The 24,104-nt window shown below is 41.0% G+C and overlaps 2 protein-coding genes across 2 annotated transcripts in view; both read right to left on the bottom strand.

Moving 5' to 3' along the window:
- Positions 1-13,760, bottom strand: part of ANKDD1B (ankyrin repeat and death domain containing 1B) — a gene marked incomplete at both ends in the record, with an annotated part of 52,514 nt that extends 38,754 nt beyond the window's left edge. The window contains 5 exon segments of the mRNA XM_081232597.1: positions 2,369-2,466; positions 4,968-5,071; positions 13,317-13,350; positions 13,352-13,608; positions 13,697-13,760. Coding sequence (XP_081088723.1) covers positions 2,369-2,466; positions 4,968-5,071; positions 13,317-13,350; positions 13,352-13,608; positions 13,697-13,760 — 557 coding nt within the window.
- Positions 13,761-19,144: 5,384 nt separating this feature from the next.
- The window catches only part of POLK (DNA polymerase kappa), a 73,899-nt gene continuing 68,939 nt past the window's right edge, over positions 19,145-24,104 (bottom strand). The window contains exons 13-15 of the mRNA XM_081233013.1: positions 22,030-22,989; positions 21,414-21,456; positions 19,145-21,185 (exon numbers count right to left, since the gene is read on the bottom strand). Coding sequence (XP_081089139.1) covers positions 21,101-21,185; positions 21,414-21,456; positions 22,030-22,989 — 1,088 coding nt within the window. The 3' untranslated portion in view covers positions 19,145-21,100. The remainder of the gene's footprint in view (positions 21,186-21,413; positions 21,457-22,029; positions 22,990-24,104) is intronic.

Raw genomic sequence — 24,104 nt, 5'->3', positions numbered from 1 at the left:
AGTGGCTTCTTGTATATAGCTCACTATATGCCCCAGTAATCTCACTTCTCTAGGTATTTACACTAAAGAAATGAAAACTTATGCTTACACAAATACCTGTACACGAAGGTTTACAGCAGCTTTACTTGTTATAGTCAAAAACTGGAAGCAACTCTAATGTCCTTCAACTGGTGAATGGATATAATAAACTGTGGTATATCTATACACTGGAATACTATTCAGCAATAAAAAAGGAGGAATTATTGATACATGCAACACATGAACCTCAGAGAAATTTTGCTGAGTGAAAAAAGCCAGTGTCAAAAGGTTATATATTATACGGTATCATTTATATGGCACTCTCAAAAAGGCAAAATTATAGAGATGGAGAAAGGATCAGTGGTTTCCAGGGTAGGGGAGGGTTTGGCTACAAAGAGGTTTTGACTACAAAGAGGCAGCATAAGGGATTTTTCTGGATGATGCAACTGTTCTGTATTTTGATTGTGATAGTGGTTACATGAACTTATACATGTGTTAAAATTCATAAAGCTGTATGCTAAGAAGAAAGTTAATGAACAGTATGTTAATTTAAAAATTAAAGTAAAATAAAAAGTTATTGTACCTGGGTTTCAATGTTAAAATAAAAATAGACTCTTGGCAATCAGGTCTATTTCCAAAACATCTTTTGCAGGCTAAATAACATTAAAAAATAATCAAATGATAATTTTCAGACCTAAACATGTTCCTTAAGTATTATAACTGTAATACAACTTATTACACTCATTAAGTTGGAGTGCTTGCAGTGCCAATTTTTTTTTAATTTTTAAAAAAATTTATTTATTTATTTATTTATATTTATTTTTCGCTGTGTTGGGTCTTCATTGCTGTGTGCGGGCTTTCTCTAGTTGCGGTGAGCGGGGGCTACTCTTCATTGCAGTGTGCGGGCTTCTCATTGTCGTGGCTTCTCTTGTTGCGGAGCACGGGCTCTAGGCACACAGGCTTCAGTAGTTGTGGCATGTGGGCTCAGTAGTTGTGGCTTGCGGGCTCTAGAACTCAGGCTCAGTAGTTGTGGCGCATGGCTTAGTTGCTCCACAGCATGTGGGATCTTCCCGGCCCAGGGATCGAACGTGTGTCCCTTGCACGGGCAGGCAGATTCTTAACCACTGAGCCACCAGAGAAGCCCTGCAGTGCCAATTTTTAAAAAGGGGTTTTTCTTCATTCTGATTCTGTTGTTTATCAATCCACTTGCCTACCAATACCAGAGCAATAAATTAGACAGAGAGGGATGTGTCCCTCTGGTGATACAAAGAGAAAATCTCATCATTATGAAGTCTAGGCCATGTCTAGGAGTGCCGACAAAACCAATAAGATAAACAATAAGATGACCAATTGGTTTGAACTGATTTCATTTATTCACCTTCCAAACATTTACTACACATACTAAACCTTGCCCTGTGAGACAGGAAGGTAAAGCAATGCTGAGTCTTACCCTCCAAAGAGTCAGTCCAGAGAAAAAATAGAATCGCTCTTTAAAAATTTTTTGAATAGTTTAACTGTAAAAAACATGGCCCATTGGATTAACTAAGAATCAAGAACTATCGTCCATTGGATTAACTAAAAGCCAAGGTTATCACCTACTTTTGCAACTGGAGATGATAAACGTGATGTTGGGTCTCTCCAGCCTAACTGGTTTCCTTGTTCCATGGTAAAGTATTAAACGAAGTTGGGAAAAGTACTTGGAAAATCTTTAGGGTGGATTTTGATATCTAGGCAGATAAATCATCAAGGTGATATGTGGCTAAGGCCATGGTCTCTGGAATCAGATAAGCCAGGTTCAAATCCTGCCTCCACTCCTTCTTAGATATAATTTTTGGGGCAAGATACTTAACCTCTCTTTGTCTCAGGCCCCTCATCTGTAAATTGGACATTATAGCAATACTTTTCTCACAAGGCTGGGGGCACTAAATATCAAAGTCCTGAGATTGGTGCCTGGTACACAGTATGTGTTTAATACGCCTTATTTATTTATCAGAGTTCACAGGGAAAAGTCCAGATTTAATGTCCCTGAGTCCAGTTAGCTTCTGTCTTCTATGCCCCCAGTTACACTCTAGGCAACCATTTTATTCTTACAAATGCATGCTACTGGCCATAAGGTCAATATGGGAAAATAAGTAAAAGCATAAATCCTATAGGTAATGGGTAAACAATTGGTGACTACCAAATACATAGAGCACATAATATGCGTATTCTCTAAAGAGATTTTTCCAAAATGAACACTGCCAATGGAAATATTTTGTATGTAGGTGGAGAAAAGATAACCCAAGCGGTCAGATTTTCCCCTTACGTTGGTTATGCTCTGATCCATTCTCCCCAACGAAGATGAGGTTACCTCACCAGCAACAGGCCCCCGGCCTTGTGATTCAGCAAGAAATCCACCGCAGACAAATGACCTGTCCCCACTGCAAAAGGCAGGGCTGTGCGGTTCATCTGAGGAAACACAATTTGTGTTTTCAGTCATCTGATTGTTATTTAGCCTTCTTAAGATTCCTGGTTCTTGAATGGCCATAATTTTCTATCAGGTGCTTGTGTTTTGATTATTTATCTACTATTTGCCTTGCCTTTGAAAGTAGTGAGAACTGTATCCAGCATAATCTTGCATTTCTCTACTGTTAGATAACAGAGAATTTAGCAATCAACCGGAGGATATGCCTCAAGCTGAAATCCATTGCATAACCTATGACTGATTGTAACAGTAAAATGGATTTCAACTAGAGAGTAAAAGCTGTATTTCTCCTTTATGCAACCATTAATAATAGTAGGACATGTTGATAATGCATAACAAAAAATCTTCCTAGAAGTTCAATCCATATATGGTTCTTTCCTCTGTAATTTTTGGACTGTAAATTTTACTGAAGCAAACAAATCAAGAAAGAGAAGGAAGGAAGGAAGGAAGGAAGGAAGGAAGGGAGAGAGGGAGAGGGAGGGAGGAGGGGAGGGGAGGGGAGGAAAGGAGGAAGGAGGGAGGAAGAAAAGACACACAGAGAGAAAGAAAGCTATAAATATCTTTTGCTTCAAAGAAAAGCCAACTTGGTGCTCCCAGGATGTCTAGAGACAGTCTGACGTGCTTCAGACAATGGATGTCTTGCTTGTAACGAAAACACATGTCGTATTTCCCACATTCTAGATACTGATCTTGCTTCCAAAGAATTTACTATCCTTTGTTTCTCATAAATAATTTATTGCAAAAATTGAGAACTGTTTAATCTGATTTCCTTGGTAGCTAAATCGGTGATAAACTAAATTTGAGTTACCCTTGCTATTGTCTGCAGTCTAGAGCTATGTCCTAGTATGTCAAATTTGGGCTTATAAACTCTCCTTTAACTTTATTCATGAATAAGGATGCAAATCAAAATACCATCCAAGATAATTCAATAAAACCACTTCCATGTTTTTTCATTTCTGTCATCACAGATTTTAAGGAACTCTACCAGTAACCATGTCAACAATTTGCTGTAAACAGGGCTAAAAGAGATGTCATTACAAAGCATAATATAATTCATCAGGAGTTTACAATAACTTGCCACACTGACTATAAGTTTAAGTGTACTATCTCTCTAAGTACTTTAATATAAAAATATGGTTGAAAATATCAGAAAGTTATATGGAAAAAATTTTCAAATGGTTATAAAAGTACACTGGAGAATCTATTTCCTGATGTTTGGAAAAATGATTATTGCTTTACTTATTCAACAGTTAATCTAGATATTACCTTCAAAAATCCTTGCTTATTTCTTTAATTTTTGCTCCCTTCCTCCCTTGATTCCCTTTTCTTTTTGTTCCTAAAATTGTTATGCTGTAAAAATTTGCTATTTTTCTACTCTTTCTAGGATGTCTGTGGACAATGAATATGGTATACACAGGTAACACATCAGACATACACATGTACACACACACAGTATACACAGACACATAAACTCCCACATACACATAAACACAGATCCCCTCACACACACACATGCACAACTGTTAAACACCCTTCCACTGCACATGATGCATGAACTCAGTTTCTATGAACTCATTGCCTGGGATAGATCCAGGTTTTGTGGAACGTCAAGTTTACACTCTTTGGGAGCCCTCTTTAAAGCCAAAGTCAGAAAGCTTAATGGATTACAGTTAAAATTGCTTACTTTTTCAGATTTTACAAAATCATATAACAATGGAACACACTGCTAGAGTCCTCCCAGTGCCTTGGAAGGAGTCTGTGCAAGCAGGTGTCTTAAAGTTTATGCTTCATTTAGCATTACATCCACCTCTGCCATCCCCACAAATTGTCCTAAACAACTGACACAGCCCCCAGTCTGTTCACTTTGATAAACCCTGCCTGGTGGGGCTGTCAGGAAATCCCCACAGAAGCAAGCAGTAGGAAATCCATATGTCTGGCAGTGGGACCTCTCCCTTAAACCCAGGCACTTGAAGAACAAGTGAGAGCCAGGTTTCAGAAGAGGCCTCACTGCCCAACATGCAGATGAACTATATTTCAAAAGCAATAAAATGCAAACCCATACTCCCCATGGGATTTTAAATTTGGAAGGCCCCAACCATAAAGGACATCACTGGCGAGAAAACAATGATGAACCGTGTAGCAAAAGATGTTCTGCCTTTCCAGAATGTTTGAGGCCAAAGTGATCCACAGGCTATGATCCAGGACCAAGTCCAGGCCCATAACCTTGACAGCTGGCGTCACTGTCCACCCACAGACTTAGTACAGCTGCACATAAAGACCCTGGACGCTTCCCCTTGGAACAGATCAGTTAAAACACCCAGAGCCTCTTCCACTGCTCGATTCCACCTTTAGCTTAAACATTATGGAATTGCCAGCAACAGAGCTCTCCCTCATCTCATTTAGCAGAATCACTTTTATTTTTATTTCAGTTGGACTGTGTAAACCCACACCACTGTCACTTGTCACATCTGTGATTTCTACTCACGTTGTTCACAGCATTCATGTTAACCTTCTTTTCAAACAGCTTCTCCATAAGCTCCAAATTATTGCTTTTAGCAGCATTCTGGAAGCTTCTCTCATTTGGCAGCACTGAAAGCAAGCAAGCAAGCAAGCAAGCATGACAGGGAATTTAAGAGGGCTGAAGAGAAAGCAAACCTCGTGTGGCAAACCTTGGAACTAAAAAGTTGAAACAACAGCCTTGAGCCTTTCGCTTTCTGCTATTCTGGACGTGGGAACTTTGCTTCAATATTTCATAAAGCTGTATTATCAAGATTCCACTTTCTCCTCATGCTGCAAGTATTTTCACAGCCTTAAAAATCTTCCCGGTCCCAAGCAAAACATTATTCCAAAGGACCACCCTGAAGCCAGCAATGCAGTATCTAGCTCTAGGAGGTCAGAGGGTGGCCATTGACTTCTCAGGGGGTGTTGTTTATAAGACGTTTGTACAAGATTACACAGGGAGGAGCCCAAATACTCCATGCAAGCTTATAGAGATAAAACTGTTGTCTGCAGGACCCTGTGCAGATGCCAGACCTGCAGAAACAGAACCTTAAAATGCAGCACATCATATAAATTTACACGAACGAAGGCTCAAAGGGATGAACCTGTTTTATTCTCATTTATATGAAAGGAGATAAAAGTGGATTCACACTTTTAACTATAAACATTAACATTACTATACACTGGGCTTCCCTGGTGGCGCAGTGGTTGAGAGTCCGCCTGCCGGTGCAGGGGACGCGGGTTCGTGCCCCGGTCCGGGAGGATCCCGCGTGCCGCGGAGCGACTGGGCCCGTGAGCCATGGCCGCTGGGCCTGCGCGTCCGGAGCCTGTGCTCCGCAGCGGGAGAGGCCACAGCAGTGGGAGGTCCGCATACTGCAAAAACAAAAAAAAAACAAAAAAAAACCAAAAAAAAAACCACATTACTATACACTATGAACATTATATGTCACACACAAATACATATTCAGATGGCAGGTTTTATTAAATAGCCTAGAGAAGATTCCAGGATTTACTGAGTTGTTTGTTTGTTTGTTGTTGGTTTGTTGTTGTTATTTTGTAATGTAAAGGAGCTGGAAAGCTTTCAGAGGACAATCACAACATTGGGGAATGAAGTCAGAATTGGGATGATCTGAAATCAGCAATCGACCATCTCCAAAAAGAAAGGACCTAAGAGAGGTTTTATAGATTTTTTTTTTTTCTTTTTTGGCTGCGTTGGATCTTCGTTGCTGCATGCGGGCTTTTCTCTAGCTGTGGCGAGCGGGGGCTACTCTTCATTGTGGTGTGCAGGCTTCTCATTGCAGTGTCTTCTCTTGTTGCAGAGCACAGGCTCTAGGCATGCAGGCTTCAGTAGTTGTGGCTCGCAGGCTCAGTAGTTGTGGCTCGCTGGCTCTAGAGCGTAGGCTCAGTAGCTGTGGTGCACAGACTTAGTTGCTCTGCAGCATGTGGGATCTTCCTGGACCAGGGCTTGAACCCGTGTTCCCTCCATTGGCAGGCAGATTCTTAACCACTGTGCCACCAGGGAAGTCCCTATAGATGTGTTGTTGAGTAGTTTTCCTAGCATCTGCCAAGGACTTTTCGGCATGCTTCCAAGTCCAGTCAAACACCAGGGAGTATCTTCCTGGGAGACATACACATTCATTCTATCGCTTGGCTCTTCCTATTGGGTTGGCAAAAAAAGTTCATTTGGGTTTTTCCGTGCCATCTTACGGAAAAATCCGAATGAACTTTTTGGCCAACCCAATACTGCTACTCTTGCTACCACTCTAAGTAACTTCAACATACAGGTAGATGATTAATCCAACACCTTGGTCTCTCAGTTCCCTAACCCCCTCACCTCCAATAATCTTTTCCTCCACCTGACCTCAGCCACCTAATTTCAGAGTCATACTCTTGACATGACTATCATCACTACATCATAATGAGACAGGAAGGGGGCCGGGCACAATCTCTAAAAGAACGACATAGGCTGAGGACACGACATAAACTGGTTAGAACCAAATAGGTCCAAGATAGCAAATGAGTTGACTTCCACTAGACCTTGAGCCTCAGTATATGCTCAGCTCATTGTAACACATCAGCACCTCTAAATGAGACACCCACAGGTGCCGTGACAGTTCCAAGACCGACCATAAAGGTCAAGAAGTGGGTGGTGGCCCAATTCCTGGAAATCCCCACCCCTTCCCCAAAATAGCTGGAATACTCCTCCCACTCATGAACCTATGAAATTACCCATCCCTATAAAAACGGACAAGCCCATACCCTGGTGCCTCTTGCCTTCCAAGATGCCCCACACTCTGTCTATGGAGTGTGCATCTCCCTGAATAAACCTTCTTTCACTTTACTATGGCTCGCTCTTGAATTCTTTCCTGAGCAAAGCCAAGAACCCACACTTGGCAGCCGTCACAGGGACTCGGATGTGACCTGGGATGTGAACATCCTCCCGTGCCCTACTCTCTTTCCTGCAACAATAACTACACTACCTCTGACATCTTCAAGAATCCCATTCTCTGACCACGGCCTCATCCATTCAGCTCACCTGCTCTAGTTTTCCCAGTCCGGAAATTTTGCGACCTCATCAAGTCCTCCATTCTACCCTTCTCACCGTCTTTTTATATTATCCATCCCTTAGGCCTTTGCTTCCCTCCTCAGCCAGTTTAGATCCTATGGTCCATCTTCGAACCACTTCCGTGCAAACACATTTACCTCCCTCACCACTCGCTTCCTTCATCCGACTAGTTGGCAGAATCCAAATTCTGAGATTAAAGCCAACTGCCATCTGCTCCATTTCTATACCTGGACAGCTAAAAGTCAAACAATCTACCTACATACATTTATACCCACACTCTCTGTTTTTACTTCTGTTACAATCAATGAAGCATCCCTGTGCCTACCCAAGGCCAACCTCTCCACTTGGGATCTAGATCCCATCCCTTCTCATCTTTTCAATTATTTCATCTATCTCCTGGAAATTATCCTCTTTCTCCTCTGCATCATTTAATGTCTCTCCAGTGGGCTGTTCCCTTCAACATATACAGAGATGCTATAATACCTCTAGTGTAAAAAAAAAAAATCCCTTAACTTCACATTCCTTTCCAACTGCCATTCCACTTCTCAATCTCCCATTACCCTCAAACTTCTTAGAAGTGTTCTATAATGATGTTCTATAATGATGTCTCCATGTACTCACCTCACCATCTCATCTCAACCTATGCTAATCAGACATCATGCCTATTGCTCCACCAAAACTGCTGTTATCAGGGTCACTCCATCTTGCTAAAATCCAGTCATCACTTCTCTGTCATGTGCACTGAACTTTTGGCAGATAGGACACAAAGGACCACACTCTCCTTATAACACATTTTCCTCCAGGCTTCTGTTAGACCACTTGTTGCTTTCCATCTCTTTCACTGGTTCTTCCTCCTCTGCTTGATCTCCAAATGTTGGAGCACCCTAGGGTTTTTATAAAACTAACAACCTGATGGAGTAGACATTATTACCCCCATCTTACAGATGAGGAAACTGAGGCTTAGAAAAGTTAAACCACTTGCTCATGCCTTAAAGATAATAAATGATAGAATTGTCCTAGGCAGCCTGAATTCAAAGCCCAAGCTTCCAGTCACTGCATGTGTCCAGGGTGTCAGTATGAGAGTGTACAGCTGAAGTAGAGGTCCAAATTGCCCACTGGCCACATGCTTTAGCTAACACATTCCACTGGTTAGGCCGGACTCCTCTCAGCTCCTTCTCCTGGTTCGTACACAGCTTGGCCACAGCTCCTTGCCCCAGTGTATTAATCCAAAGGGAGGGGGGTTCTATTTCCAGGTCCTTATCGCTCTTTGGTATGTCCCTGAAATAGCAAGTCAAGACCTTACTGTGCCCGGAAATATGACACATGGATTGTAGTCTGTCCCTGAAGTTGAGTATCTTGCCCCTTTTCTACCATATCTATAAGGAAAATTAAGGGACTTCCCTGGTGGTCCAGTGGTTAAGAATCCGCCTTCCAATGCAGGGGATGCGGGTTCAATCCCTGGTTGGGGACCTAAGATCCCACATGCTGTGCCGCAACTACCAAGCCCACGCACTCTGGAGCTTGCGTGCCATAACTAGAGAGATGCCCACATGCCACAACTAGAGAGAAGCCTGTACGCCACAACTAAGACCCAACGCAGCCATAAATAAATAAATAAATAAATATTTTTAAAAATTTAATTTTAAGGAAGTTTCTAAGACAATTAAAAAGCACCATAAAAAACTCCTGGTCCAAGCCAATTACATCAGAATATCTAGGGGCTTAAAATGTTCACTGACTAGCCCACAGCTTACTAATTGTGTAACCCTATAACAATTCTGAATTTTAATATCCCAACCTGTAAAACAGAGATTATAAAACCTTCCTTCAGTGGTGTGAAGGAGCCAGCTTGTACAGGCTAATAAGAACCGACTGTGTGGGGCTTCCCTGGTGGCGCAGTGGTTGAGAGTCCGCCTGCCAATGCAGGACCCACGGGTTCGAGCCCTGGTCTGGGAGGATCCCACATGCCACGGAGCAGCTGGCCCCGTGAGCCACAATTACTGAGCCTGCGCGTCTGGAGCCCGTGCTCCGCAACAAGAGAGGCCGCGACAGTGAGAGGCCCGCGCACCGCGATGAGGAGTGGCCCCCACTTGCCTCAACTAGAGAAAGCCCTCGCACAGAAACGAAGACCCAACACAGCCATAAATTAAAAAAAAAAAAAAGAAAAAAAGTGTTAAAGAACCGACTGTGTGTAACTCTTCTCAACTCTGTGTTCAGTGACATCACATTGTAGCTTGAAATCAGTCACAGTGGAAGCACTACACAAAGGAAATTGGAAAACACTACAAATCAGAACTTTTTCTCCCAGAGAGTTGGTAGTTAGACCCTTACTAACACACCACCATCTACCTTCCAGGTAATAAGTGACAGAGTCGAGAAAATGGCCCAGCCAAAATCATAAACATTTCAATTAACTAAATAATATTTATAAGAGTACTTTACTATATATGCGTTAAAAATGTAATGGATAAAATCAAGTAAAGGTTAAATGTTCAGTCAAAAACAACAGGTTAGGGCTTCCCTGGTGGCGCTGTGATGGAGAATCTGCCTGCCGGTGCAGGGGACATGGGTTCGAGCCCTGGTCTGGGAGGATCCCATATGCCACGGAGCAACTGGGCCCGTGAGCCACAACTACTGAGCCTGCGCGTCTGGAGCCTGTGCTCAACAAGAGAGGCCGCGACAGTGAGAGGCCCGCGCACCACGACGAAGAATGGCCCCCGCTCGCCGCAACTAGAGAAAGCCCTCACGCAGAAACGAAGACCCAACACAGCCAAAAATAATTAAAAAAAAAAAAAAAAGATGTAGCAGGGTACTGGTAGCGGTAAAGATCTAGGTTAGTGTAGGAGACATACTTTAAAAAACAAAAAACAGGTTACACAGAGCTGTATCATTCACTTAAACTTTTAGGGGTACAATACTCCATGCCTTCAGTAGCAGAGCAAGTTTGAGGAAAGAGGGTCAGAACAGGAGGGGGCCATGCTGAGCTAGAAAAACAAGTCCAGACCTCCTCTTTCATTTCATTCAGGTGGTACCTCAAATGGCACCACCTCTGAAAAACCATGCCTGACCACCCAATACTCTTTCGCCTGTCATTCTCTACCCCTATGCCCTACTCCATTCTTTCTTCATATCATTTGACATTATTTGACATTTAATACATATATACTTGTTCACTGTCTGCTTCCTCCACCTGAATACACATCCATGGGGAAGCTGAAGTAATCCCAGTGCCTAGTGCTAGTAGGTGTTCAATAAATATTTGTTCAATGGTTGGATGGAAGGGTTGGGTAACCACAATCACTTCCAGAAGAATACTGCCAGGAGGGAATGTAGGCTCAGTACTATGAGAACTTCCAATTTTTGAAAAAAAAAAAAATCTGGACCAGGGATCAAAGAGGAAATCTCAAGAGAAATTAGAAAATATTTTGAACCAAATGAAAATTAAAATAAAATATATCAAAATGTGTGGGATGCAGCTAAAGCTTATAGGATTAAATTATCAGAAAAGAAGAAAGGCTTCAAGTCAATAATCTAAGCTCCTACCTTGAGAAAGTAAAAAATGAAGAGCAAAATAAACCTAAATCAAGCAGACAGAAGAAAAACAACAAAGGTAAAAGCAGTAATCAGTAAAACTGAAAACAGAAAAACAATAGAGAAAAACCAATAAAAACAAAAGCTGGTTCTTTGAAGATGTCAATAAAATCAATAAACCTCTAGCAAGACTACGAAAAAAGAGGGAAGACACACATTACCCATGTAAGGAATGAAAGAGAGCAGAGCACTACAGTCTCCACAGACGTTGAAAGATGAGAAAGAGATACTGTGAACAACTCCATGCACAGAAATTCAACAACTTAGGGCTTCCCTGGTGGCGCAGTGGGTGAGAGTCCGCCTGCCAATGCGGGGGACACGGGTTCGTGCCCCGGTCCAGGAAGATCCCACATGCCGCGGAGCGGCTGGGCCCGTGAGCCATGGCTGCTGAGCCTGCGCGTCCAGAGCCTGTGCTCCGCAACGGGAGAGGCCACAGCAGTGAGAGGCCCGCATACCGCAAAAAAAAAAAAAAAAAAAAAATTCAACAACTTAGATGAAACAATTCCTCAAAAACCACAAACTACCAAAATTCGCTCAAGATTACACAGATAACTGGATAATCCTATAACTATTAAAGAAATGGGCTTTGTAGTTTTAAAAATTCCTAAAAAGAAATCCCCATACCCAGATAGTTTCACTGGTGAATTCTACCAGGTATTTAAAGGATAACATCAAGTCTATACCATCTCTTCCAGAAAACAGAAGAGGAGGAAACACTTCCCAACACATCTTATGAGATCAACATTTCCTTGATCCTAAAACCAAAGACATTACAAGAATAGAAAGCTATAAACAAATATCCCTCAACAACATAGATTCAAAACTCCTCAAACATTATCAAATCAAATCCAGCCATATATAAAAAGTATAATACACCATAACCATGTGGGGTTTATCCTGACAATGCAAAACTGGTTCCAGATTTGAAAATCAATCAATGTAATCTCCTATATTAGTAGTCTAAAAAAGAAAAACTACGTGATCATTTAAATTGATGAAGAAAAAGCATTTTAAAAAATTCAACATCGGGCTTCCTGTGTGGCGCAGTGGTTAAGAACCTGCCTGCCAACGCAGGGAACACGGGTTCGAGCCCTGGTCCGGGAAGATCCCACATACTGCAGAGCAACTAAGCACGTGCGCCACAGCTACTAAGCCTGTGCTCTAGAGCCCGCGAGCCACAACTACTGAAACCCGCGCGCCTAGAGCCCGTGCTCCGCAACAAGAGAAGCCACCGCAATGAGAAGCCCCCGTTCACCGCAACGAAAAGTAGCCCCCACTCTCCACAACTAGAGAAAGCCCGCGTGCAGCAACAAAGACCCATGCAGCCAAAAATAAATAAATAAATTTATAAGGAAAAAAAAAGAAACTGGTGCTCTGCCCGCAAGGCTGGTCTTCAGGAAATGAGGCCATCCCACCTATCCAACTTGGAGGGTGTGCTCGTTAAGAGACTCGACGTCATTCTCAACCTTGAAGACCCTTAAACAGCGTCCCTGAGTTTATGCTATAAACCCCCAAGGCATAGATGATCCCCTCCATGCTTTAAAAACTTAAAGCACAGAAAGATTAAGTGACTTACTTAAAGTCACACAATAAATCAGTGAATGCGTCAGGCTATAGGAGATAACAGCACATAAAACTCTTTCCGGGGCTTCCCTGGTGGCGCAGTGGTTGAGAGTCCGCCTGCCGATGTAGGGCACACGGGTTCGTACCCCGGTCCGGGAGGATCCCACATGCCGCGGAGCGGCTGGGCCCGTGAGCCATGGCCGCTGAGCCTGCGCGTCCGGAGCCTGTGCTCCGCAACGGGAGAGGCCACAACAGTGAGAGGCCCGCGTACATCAAAAACAAAACAAAACAAAACAAAAAACTCTTTCCTTATTTGTAAAAGGACTTAATCATTTCTTGAAAAATCCTTTTCCTTAATTTGAAAGGGTAACACTTTCCTTCCACCCACAGCGCAGGGTTTATCGGAAATAAAACGTCTTGAGAAATGTGAGTCAAAACTTGGGTGGGGGTGGATCCCAAAGCTGAAAACTAGCCCTCAGAGGGCACAGGGATGAGGATGCGCTCGGGTCCCTTCCCGTCGCGGCCCGAGCGCTGCACCCACACTGCTCAACCAGCTCCCCGCGCCCGCGCGGCGCCGCCAGCGCCGGCGTCTCCAGGCCTTGTTCCCAGACTCACGGAACTCGTGCTCGGCCGCCGCCTCCTCGCGCGCGCGGACGCTCTTGCTTCGGGATCCGCGCCAGGCGTCTCCAGGGCCGGGCCGCCGCGCCCCTCAGGCCCTCCCGCAACCCCTTGGCGGCCGCAGCCTCGCCGAGCAGCAGCCCCCTTGCCGCTTCCCTGCGCACCGGGGCGCGCCGACCCGGCTCTATGTCCGACCCCGAGGCCCCCAGGCCCCCGAGGCCGCTCTCGGCTGCGGGCGCTTCTACGCGCGGCTCGCCCCGGGTCTCCAGCCCTGGTTGGGCGGAGTCGCCTTCAGGTGTGGCGTGATGTGGTTGGGTTCACGCGAGGCAAAACGTTCTGAGAAAACTCCCGGCGTACACTGAGGCCGTTCTTCGTACAGTTGGGAGAAGTGTCGAGGTTGGCTTGATAACCAACACTATCGGAACTTAAGTATTGAATCATTTTTAAATGGGCGTCCAGAATTTTCTCTAGAACAAAGTAAGACTCGATAGCCTCTCTGAAGATGGAAAACCTTGGTACCCCATTTTAATGCAGTGGTAACCTACTGGACTCCCCATCTTGGGTTTTCTTTCTTAGTGGTTTATAAAACAAAGAATTGATGAAATATAGTAAACTATTCTGGGCAATCGTGTGCCTACCTAAAATTCTAATAATATGGAAGAAAAGTAGAATATTGAAGGACAACCTGGATATCTCCATTGAATCCCTAGTACATAAGCACTGTGTTTGATGGATTACAAACAAATAAAACCATGGCACATCTCATGCCTGTGGATGGGTTCAGAAGTTAAATTCGAAGTTGAGCATATTCTAGGAGTGAAAAAAAAATTAAGCCCTAATAAAATAGAATTAGTTCTGACCCCAGAACTGACCCACCTTTTTGGTACACAGACGGATATGAGTGATGTTAGGAAAGCATTGTCTATAAAAATGCACAAAATGGTTTAGAGAAGGGAAGGATACTGATGAAAGCTGAGAAATAAGTTGGAAGGCCAGAGATTAGGCAACTGTTGAGGATTTGACAAAAGGAATAGAAAGAAGTGGATATTTTCAACAGGCCCTACAAGGGTAGACAGAATTCAGTAACAGATATGGGTTCAGGTGAGGTTGTGTGTATAGTATGTATATACACACATATATATATGGTGTATGCACATCTATGCATATGTATATGTAGGTATATATATATAGGTTTGAAATCATAACAAACTTAAGAGACCGCGATTACAAGGAAAGTGTGAAAACTATTTGCCTCTGAATTATCTTGTCTCCCTGAGCCTTTTGTAGACAGCATTAGAAAATAAATTACCTCACACTTGTAAGGGGAGCAGTCCAATATACGATTTAATAAATGGAATCATGTTTTCAATACTCACCATAATATCATTTGAGTTTTTCTTAAACAACTGTTAATCCAATTATGTATTACAAAGCAAAAGTGATTATCCCTTAATGATTCAACAAAAGAACAGCTTTTGCTTCAGGGGTATAAACACCACATCTCTGTGATGTTCACTAGAGCCCTACCAGCACCAGGTATGCTCAAATGTATTACTGCTTTTCAAAATGGGACATTACTGGGACTTCACTGGTGGTCCAGTGGTTAAGACTCCACCCTTCCACTGCAGGGGGCACAGGTTCAATCCCTGGTTGGGGAACTAAGATGTCACGTACCACAAGGCATGGCCAAAAAAAAAAGGGGACATTACTTATGAAAAAAAAAGCAGGCAGCAGGCACCAGGTGTGATTTTCAAAATGGAATATTTCCTCAAAAATCATTTTTTTTAGCCCTAGGTTAATAGTCATATTTTGAGCCTTTTTCCAAATATTTCCAAGCTACCCCAAAAGAACACAGTAATAAAACATTTATAAAGCAAGCAATTACCCAATAAAGGGAAAGAAGTACAATTCTCTCTTTCCAGAATGCCCGTCCTTAGTGCCCAGCTTGAGTGCAGCCATCTACGTTGGCCACCCTGTCTTCACAGAGAAAATTACCATGACAGTAATAGACACCAGTCTTTGGGCAAACATTATTTATTCATTTATGGGTCAACAAATGATAGTTAACACCTACTGAGTGCCAGGCTTTACACTTCACACTTATAATTCAGAGATCCGTGAAAGACAGTCCAGCATCTCTAGCAGCCTACAACCTAGAAGGGAGAGACCGCAGCAAAGCCACAACAAAGAATGTTTCAGTGTCTTCATAGAGAAACAGGAGCACAAAGGAGTGACTAATCAGTTTTCCTAGGGGACAGAGACCCTTTCTTGAAGGTGGTCCTTGGGATGAGTTGAAAGATGAATAGTTGTGTATGGTTACTGTGTATGGAGAGGGCAAAGGGGCATTCAGGAAGCACATTCTGGGCAGAGGGAGCAACTGAGCAGGACACCAGAAGGGAGAAATAGCTTAGTTAATTCAGGAAACTGCAAGCTATGCAGTGTGACTTGACTGGGCTTGAATGCCAAGCCAGTATTTGGTGTGCACCATGAACACTGATTTTTGGGAACTCGCTTGTGCTGGCACCCAAGAGCCAATTGTTAAATTTTCAGGAACTCTGTGAACTGGTTGACATCGTGTCAATAGCTTGAAATCTGTCATGGTATTTGCACCATAGAAATCATCATACCCTGAAAATCAGTCCCCTTCTCAGCTCTCACTGATCCTGGACAGAGTTGAGAGCTTTGAAATCTTTTTTTGTTTTGTTTCTAATACGAGTGACGTTATAAAAACATTATGGCTAATGTGCAAAAAATGCACAAAATGGTTTAGAGCAGGAGAAGCTGTGAAATCAGTTGGAAGGTCAGAGTTTAGGCACTATTTATTAAATAGTAAATACTTTTTGTACTGAGTTGTCTAAAATGTTCATACCCAGGCCAATACTACTCTATTAGTGTATGTTATTAATTACTACAGCTTTATAATGAATCTTGCTATGTAATAGGGCCTGTCCTGCTACCTTATTATTCTTGGGCCTTTGCTCTTCCATATAAAATTTACGATCTACTTAACAACTTCCAAGAAAAACCATAAGAAGTTTTGTTTTGAATTTTATTGAACTTATAGAATAATTAGGAGAGAGTTATCTTTTTTTTTTTTTTTTTTTTTTTTGCTGTACGCGGGCCTCTCACTGCTGTGGCCTCTCCCGTTGCGGAGCACAGTTTCCGGACACACAGGCTCCGCGGCCATGGCTCGCGGGCCCAGCCGCTCTGCGGCATGTGGGATCTTCCGGGATAGGGGCACGAACCCGTGTCCCCTGCATCGGCAGGCGGACTCTCAACCACTGCGCCACCAGGGAAGCCCAGGAGAGAGTTATCTTTAAGATATTCTTCCTATTCATAAATAGGATTATTCTTTTAATTAACTCAGACTGCTTGTCTTTCAATAATATTTTGTAGTTCCTAAGTACTTGCACCTATTTTTTTTTTTTTTTTTTTTTGCCGTATGCGGGCCTCTCACTGTTGCGGCCTTTCCCGTTGCGGAGCACAGGCTCCGGACGCGCAGGCTCAGCGGCCATGGCTCACAGGCCCAGCCGCTCCGCGGCATGTGGGATCTTCCCGGACCGGGGCACGAACCCGTGTCCCCTACATCGGTAGGCGGACTCTCAACCACTGCGCCACCGGGGAAGCCCTGATTGATTTTTTTTTTTTTTTTTTTTTTTAAGATACTGATTGGGTCTCTGTAATTCACAGCTGAAGTAAAATTCTGAAGTGATACAGAAAGCAGGGTGCTGAAAATAACAAAATCTAATATACAGAATTGGCTTAGTGTTTGAGGGAGGGGCTTTGAGGAGTGGCGATATATATATCACAGGTTGGGAAGCTGGTGACTTGTTTGGAGATGATAAAATATTTGGTCAAATTGTCAACTTTGGCAATTTGACTTTGGAGAGCAGACCAAATGCTGATTGAGGCTGTAGCATTAGGGAAAACATTAGGAGAAAAACTTAAAATGTTGTCATGGGATGACTCTTTCTTGCTGTGTTCAGCAAAGTCCTAGCAGAGAGAAATGTACTTTTTCTCTGTTGAAGCTAGTAGCCTGCAGAGATGAAGGAGAACATCACCTTACTAAGGAAAGCGGTTCCTGCCATTTTTTTTGTTTTACTCTTTATCATGATATAGGTCACATATGAACAAGAATCTATAAAATACATACATACAGTTTAAATAATATTTTTAAAATAAACATCCATGCAGTCACCACCCAAGACAATAGAAGACTGTCAGCATCCCAGCAGTTCCATGTGCCATTTCTCAATCACATTCCCTCTTCTCCCCCCACAGAGGAAGTCATTATTCTAACTTTGGGGACAATAATATACTTGCTTCTCTTAATAATTTGATCTCATATGAATACATCCTTAAAGCAATATACACTGTTTTGAACTATATAAATGGAATCATGCTGATGGCATCCTTCTATGATTTGCTTCTTTTGCTCCACATTATGTTTGTGATATTCATCCACCTTCTGATTAGCTATTTCCTTCATTTTCACCACTGTGTAGAATTCTTTTGTTTGAATCTACATGAATATACAATGGTAGAATCTAACCATTCTACCAGTGCTGAATATTTGGTTTATTTCCATTTTTTGGCTATTACAGTGCTGCTACGTGCATTCTTGCACATGCTTCCTAAAAAACATGTTCAATAGTTTTCCCAAGACATTGTATCAGTTATGGCTCTGGCAGGAAAAAAATTGTATTTTGAGATGACTTTTAAGAAAGGGACCGTTTACAAAGTTGTGGACAGGGTGTGGGGAAACCACAAAAGATAGGGCAGCACCTCAGGGCTAATAAGGGCAAGGCTCTGATGCCACCCCTAGGATGAAGGGGTGAGGGCAAGGAAAGGATTATCAGAACCTGGAGAGAGAGCAGAAAATGACATATGAAGAAGTTGTGACCTTTCATCAAGGGACTTAACCAGCTTGACATGATTCCTCAAAAAGGTATATGAGGGAATAAACAACTTCATCTTCTTTCCTCCCTGAAACCTTCTGCAGTGGCTGCCCGCTGCCATGATGCCTCACTGAACTTAAAGCAGGGTGGAGGGCACAGAGTAAAATCAGGAGGGCAAATGGAAGATAACCAGCAAAGGCGTATATTTAGGAGTGCAGTTGCTGGGGTGTTGAGTGTGCACATCTTCAGAGTTACTGAAGAAGGACAAACCGTTTTCCAAAGAGATTGTTTTCAAATAAGAGTTGATATTGCTCCATATCATCACCAAAACTTAATATCATTGGATCCTTTCATTTTTGTGAATCTGGGAAAGGTATTATAATACCTCTTTGTGGTTTTTTTTTTTTTTCATTTCCCTATAACTAAAATGGCTGAGGATGTTTTCATGTTTCTTGGCCATTTGGATTCTTTCTATGTAAAGTGCCATCTAAAGACTTGTCCAAATTTCTATTGGCTGTCTTTTTCTTAATGATTCATAGGAATCATTTATATATTCTGGATTATATATATACTGGATACTAGTATTTTGCCAATTATATGTGTTGCAAATATGTTCTCCCAGGTGGTTCCCTATATTCTGACTCTCTAAATAGGTAAGATTATAGGTGCTTATTCTTTGTGGTTTTGTTGTATTTTCTTTTAATGCCCCCAAACAAAATTATAATAAAAAGAAAATGAGTTGGATTATTAGATAAAACAGAAAAGGATGTGGAGAAAATTCTGGGCAAAGAAAATAAGAGTGAAAGCAACAGAGGTGGGAAAAGAGTGGAAAAGTAAGGAAACCACTTCTACTGGCTAAGATTAAACATTTAAAATTTCATTTTAAATTTTTATTAAATATTACTAAATGATAACATTCAATTAAATGAATCATCTAAGCGAAAATAATTTTAGTATTCACTCTAATGTTGAAAACACAATAAAAATGAACTTGAAACAAGATAGGATAGAAAAGAACAAATATGGTGCTATCTACTTTTCAATACATTAAATCACTGCTTCATTGAAGTTAATTTTGTAGAGAATTAATGTAAGTAAATCACACAATCAAGAAGCGTAGCTCTACAACTAGGTATTAACCATAGCGTATAATAATATTAGGCATGAAATTGGTATGTTAATAAACTAAGCCTAATTTTAAATCATCTAGTAATTTAAAGTCAAATTACCACTTTGGCCAAAGGTTGTGTGAGATCCTAATTTACGCTGTTCCTAAAACATTGTCTTTATACATTTAGGTAATGAGCTATAAAATATGAAAAGAGGGGCTTCCCTGGTGGCGCAGTGGTTGAGAGTCCGCCTACCGATGCAGGGGACACGGGTTCGTGCCCCAGTCTGGGAAGATCCCACATGCCGCGGAGCAGCTGGGCCCGTGAGCCATGGCCGCTGAGCCTGCGCGTCCGGAGCCTGTGCTCCGCAACGGGAGAGGACACAGCAGTGAGAGGCCCGCATACCGCAAAAAAAAAAAAAAAAAAAAAAAGAAAAGAAACAAAAATATTAGAACAAAAGATTCAGTTCCTTAAAGCCGTAATAGAAAATGGGTTCCATCTTCATGTTTCAATTAAATAATTGTTTTTTTGATAAAAACTCCTCTATTGATAGCACAAAAATATTTGGAACTACTTAAGCTAACTACTGTTAAGCTGTCTTCTTTCGCGAATGTTAATGAAAACATGATAGAAATATAACTAAGATAAATGAGGTGTTTTAACACACATTAATCTTTTGAATTGCACATTCTTCTCCAGAAGGTCATAATAAAAATGAAGTGAGTGTACAATTTATCCTTTTTTACAGATCTGTGTAAAGTACAAATATAACTGTCAAGAAATGAAATATTGCTGTTTAAAAGTCCTAGATAAGAAAATAATTACCATGAATCTTAGACTAAATGTTTTTTTAAAGTGAACCAAGTGCTTATTCATTAGATAAAGAAAATTTTAAATTAAAAAAAATCAAATGAATAATCATATTTTAAACAAAAATTCTTTTAACACAGCAAATAATACTGTGACATTATTTTCCTGAAGGTAACAAAACCACTCATGCTAGTTCTGTTAAGCTAATACTCTTCATAGAACTTAAGATAAGTATTCATTATGAATGTTCATGAGGTATCTGAAGATACTAGGAGCTAAAATATAATTATACAAAGTTGTAGAAGATACTAAGATCAAACATAGCAGTCCAGTGCAAAGTGGTTAAGTGCTAAAAAATTCTTATGCTAAAATAGGTTTATCTGAACTTCTGAGAGCCCTTATAAATGTAAGTTTTTATATTCACTATAAAACATAATAGGGCTTCCCTGGTGGCACAGTGGTTGGGAGTCCGCCTGCCGATGCAGGGGACACAGGTTTGTGCCCCAGTCCGGCAGGATCCTACAGGCCACGGAGCGGCTGGGCCCGTGAGCCATGGCCGCTGAGCCTGCGCGTCCAGAGCCTGTGCTCCGCAATGGGAGAGGCCACAATGGTGAGAGGCCTGTGTACCGCAAAAAACCAAACAAACAAAGAAACCCCAAAAACATAATAAAGAAAGAAATCACTTCCTGATCCCATTCCTAACTTCTCATTTTAAAATCATCTCTAACAGGACTGATTTCCAATTGAAGTATAATGGAAGTGGAATTCTAATTGTTATCAAAAAAAGATACAGAAGTAAATTAGTATATATTCCAAATTCATATAAAGGAAATGTCATTTGGGGAGGGCTTATTGCACTTGCCTTTCACTCAATGAATCTGTAAGCCTGGAATGAGGAAGAATACATTCATTGATTATAAAATAACAAGTTTCAATCAAAAATTAATGATAAAATGTTCAACGTTCATTTAAAAAATATATCAAGGGTGTGTCTGGGACTGTTTGGTTTTGTTTTCTTTGATGCCGAGTGCTTTGTCATCAGTCCTGGCCTGGAATAAAAAAGAACATGCAATTAAAATGCATGAAGAACTACAAAACAAAAAAACTATAAAATAATAAAATGCCTGAAGAGATTTTAAAAATTGTTTATGCAAATAATTGATTTTAAAACTTTTACTTAATGATTTCTAAAAGCAAATTTTAACATTTCTTAAAAATCAGACCTCAAAATATAACAATTTCATAGCCAGCTTTATTAAAACTCAAATTAGCCATACCTGTTTGCTTTTGTCCCAATCTTCTGTACTTTGCCTGAGTTATCTTTAGAGGGAAGAAATTCCACAATGAATAACATGAAATAATTAAAAAGCTTTCTAAAAATTTAAAGGGTTAAGGTTGACTGATTAAAGATAATAAAAACTTCCTTAGTACTACATTGTTCGAATTTATATATACCAGAAACTAATGTATAGCATAATTTCTTTGTAATTTACTTGTTTCATTAGTATTACAGCTGATTTTGAAGTTGGGTTAGAGTCGGAACTACCAAAAAACAAGTTAAAGAGGCTTTTTGGCTATATAATTATAGTTAAGTCACCACTGTGCCTTGGCAAGTGTTCTGTGAAGGAATTTCTGTATTGATTAAATCACTCAGCTCCCTAAACCTTTGAGTTCATTCTGTGCTAAATCAAGCCCAAACCAGAGGTTTCCCAAAATTTAAAATCTAATGTCTTCAGCTAATTCTAACCCACCGTTAAGGTAACTAACATTTTCCTAAATGGCAGCGTATATGAACTATCCCTTTCAAGGTATATGTTTCAGATTTAACAATAATCTCAATTTTAATAAAACATTCCTAGAAAATCAAGTTCTTTAAAATAACTGTAAACTCACCAGTACTTGTGGTGCTTTCTTTGGGTTGGTTAACTGGATTAACCTTATCCTTTCTCAGTTCCTGGATAATGCCTTTATTTAAGCAAACATCTACATGCACGTTGAATAGGGTAAGATCTGAAGTCTTTTGTTCTAGGTTACAAACCGGACAAACGAGGACTTGGTCACTGATCACTTCATATAAATAAGGTTGTAGGGGCTCTTTCCTTCTTAATGACGCACCATCTTCATTTTCCAGTGAAACAGTGCAACAATTCTGAGGACAGTGTTCCATGTTAAACAATTTGCTTGGAAGACTAGAACATTCCTCTTTGCTGTGCTTATTACTTAGCGCACCTACACCTTCTGTATTAGATGGATTACCAGTAGTCTCTGCCAACGCTACAGAATCTACTGATGTGATCTCTGTATTCTTCTGATGAGTTTCATAATCCTGCTTCTCACAGACAGAAACAGAATCATGTACATTTTCTTTCTCGTTCACTTCTGTAGAGGAAGCATGTGAACGTGAGGACATTTTAGAGTTTCCACTGATGGAAGGTCCATCAAGACACGCATCTACGTGTTTATTAAAGGCTTCCAGACTGATGCTTCCTTGCTCCCTGAAGCAAACAGGACAGGTAAATATATGACAGTTATCTAAATTCTCCAATGTTTCTAAATTCTCACTCATCCTCTTCTTTAAAACTTGGAAGGATTGTGATGTCTGTAAACTTTGTTTATCTACAGTTTCACATTTAAATGTGTCCTGGTAGCTCCAATTCCTTTCAGATCGTTTTTTATCAAAGAAACTCTTCTTATGAGACATTTCTAGAGGTTTTAGAAACTGATCTTTGTCAGCTTTCTCTAGTATACACCTGGTGGCTGACAGGGCTTGGTTTCCAGGCTGTAAGAAGCCAATAATGCTCCTTTGTTGGTGTTTCTTCTCCTCTTCATTGGGAAAACCAGAGAGCCGCACCCCTAAATTAAACCAACCATAATTAATCCATTTCAAATTCAATAGAGACATTTTACATAATACTATTATAACATATATGAAAAAGGCTGTTTAGCCAAAAATAATAAGCAACACTGTATTTTCTGAATTAAAGGATGCTTTTTCAAAGGTGGTATTATGAGTGGAAATTAACTTTCTTTATAAAGCTGGGTATACTAAACAGTAAGTATCTACTGGAGTTAGCATGATTATATAGGTCTTTCAGTTAATACCTGACACGTGATACCATTAAATATCGAGTAACTAATTGGAGTCAATTGCATAGATTCTTTAGCTCCCTTTTTTGCAATAGGCGCTATTTTTTAGAGCAATTTTAGGTTCTCAGCAAAGTTGAGTAGCAAGTACAGAGAGTTCCCATATACTATCTGCCCCACACATGCACTCCTCCTCCACTATCAACATCCTACACCAGAGTGGTACATTTGTTACAATCAATGAACCTATACTGACACGACATTATTACTCAAAGTTCATAGTTTACATTAGGGTTCACTCTTGATGTTGTACATTCTATGGGTTTTGACAAATGTACAATGACATGTATCCACCATTAGAGCATCATACAGAATAGTTTCACTGCCCTAAAAATCCTCTGTGCTCTGCCTATTCCTCCCTCCCCCCACCCCTGACACCACTGATCTTTTTAGTATCTCCATAGTTTTGCGTTTTCCAGAATGTCATACGTTGGAATCATACAGGATGTAGCTTTTTCAGATTGGCTTCTTTCAGTTAATAATATATAAGTTTCCTCCATGTCTTTTCATGGTTTGACAGCTCATTACTTTTCTTCTCCCCCACCCTCTACTCCAATAGCTCATTTCTTTTATGTGCTGAATAATATTCTGTTGTCTAGACGTACCACAATTTCCATTCACCTACTACTGGAGGACATCTTGGTTGCTTCCAAGTTTTGGCAATTATAAATAAAGCTGCTATTAACATCCACTCTTTAGCTCTTTTAGTTAACACACTTTATTCAAATTGACTTCAATGTGTGCTATTTTTCATATGTGAAAGTATGGCTAATGACTCATTCTTAGCAGTAAAGTTGGCATTTGGAGTGCTTATCCCTAAACAT

Source organism: Mesoplodon bidens (genome assembly GCF_964165515.1).
Source record: "Mesoplodon bidens genome assembly, chromosome: 4".
Classification (NCBI taxonomy): domain Eukaryota; kingdom Metazoa; phylum Chordata; class Mammalia; order Artiodactyla; family Ziphiidae; genus Mesoplodon; species Mesoplodon bidens.
Note: the sequence above shows the minus strand (reverse complement) of the source record. Positions and strands in the feature narration are given on the sequence as shown.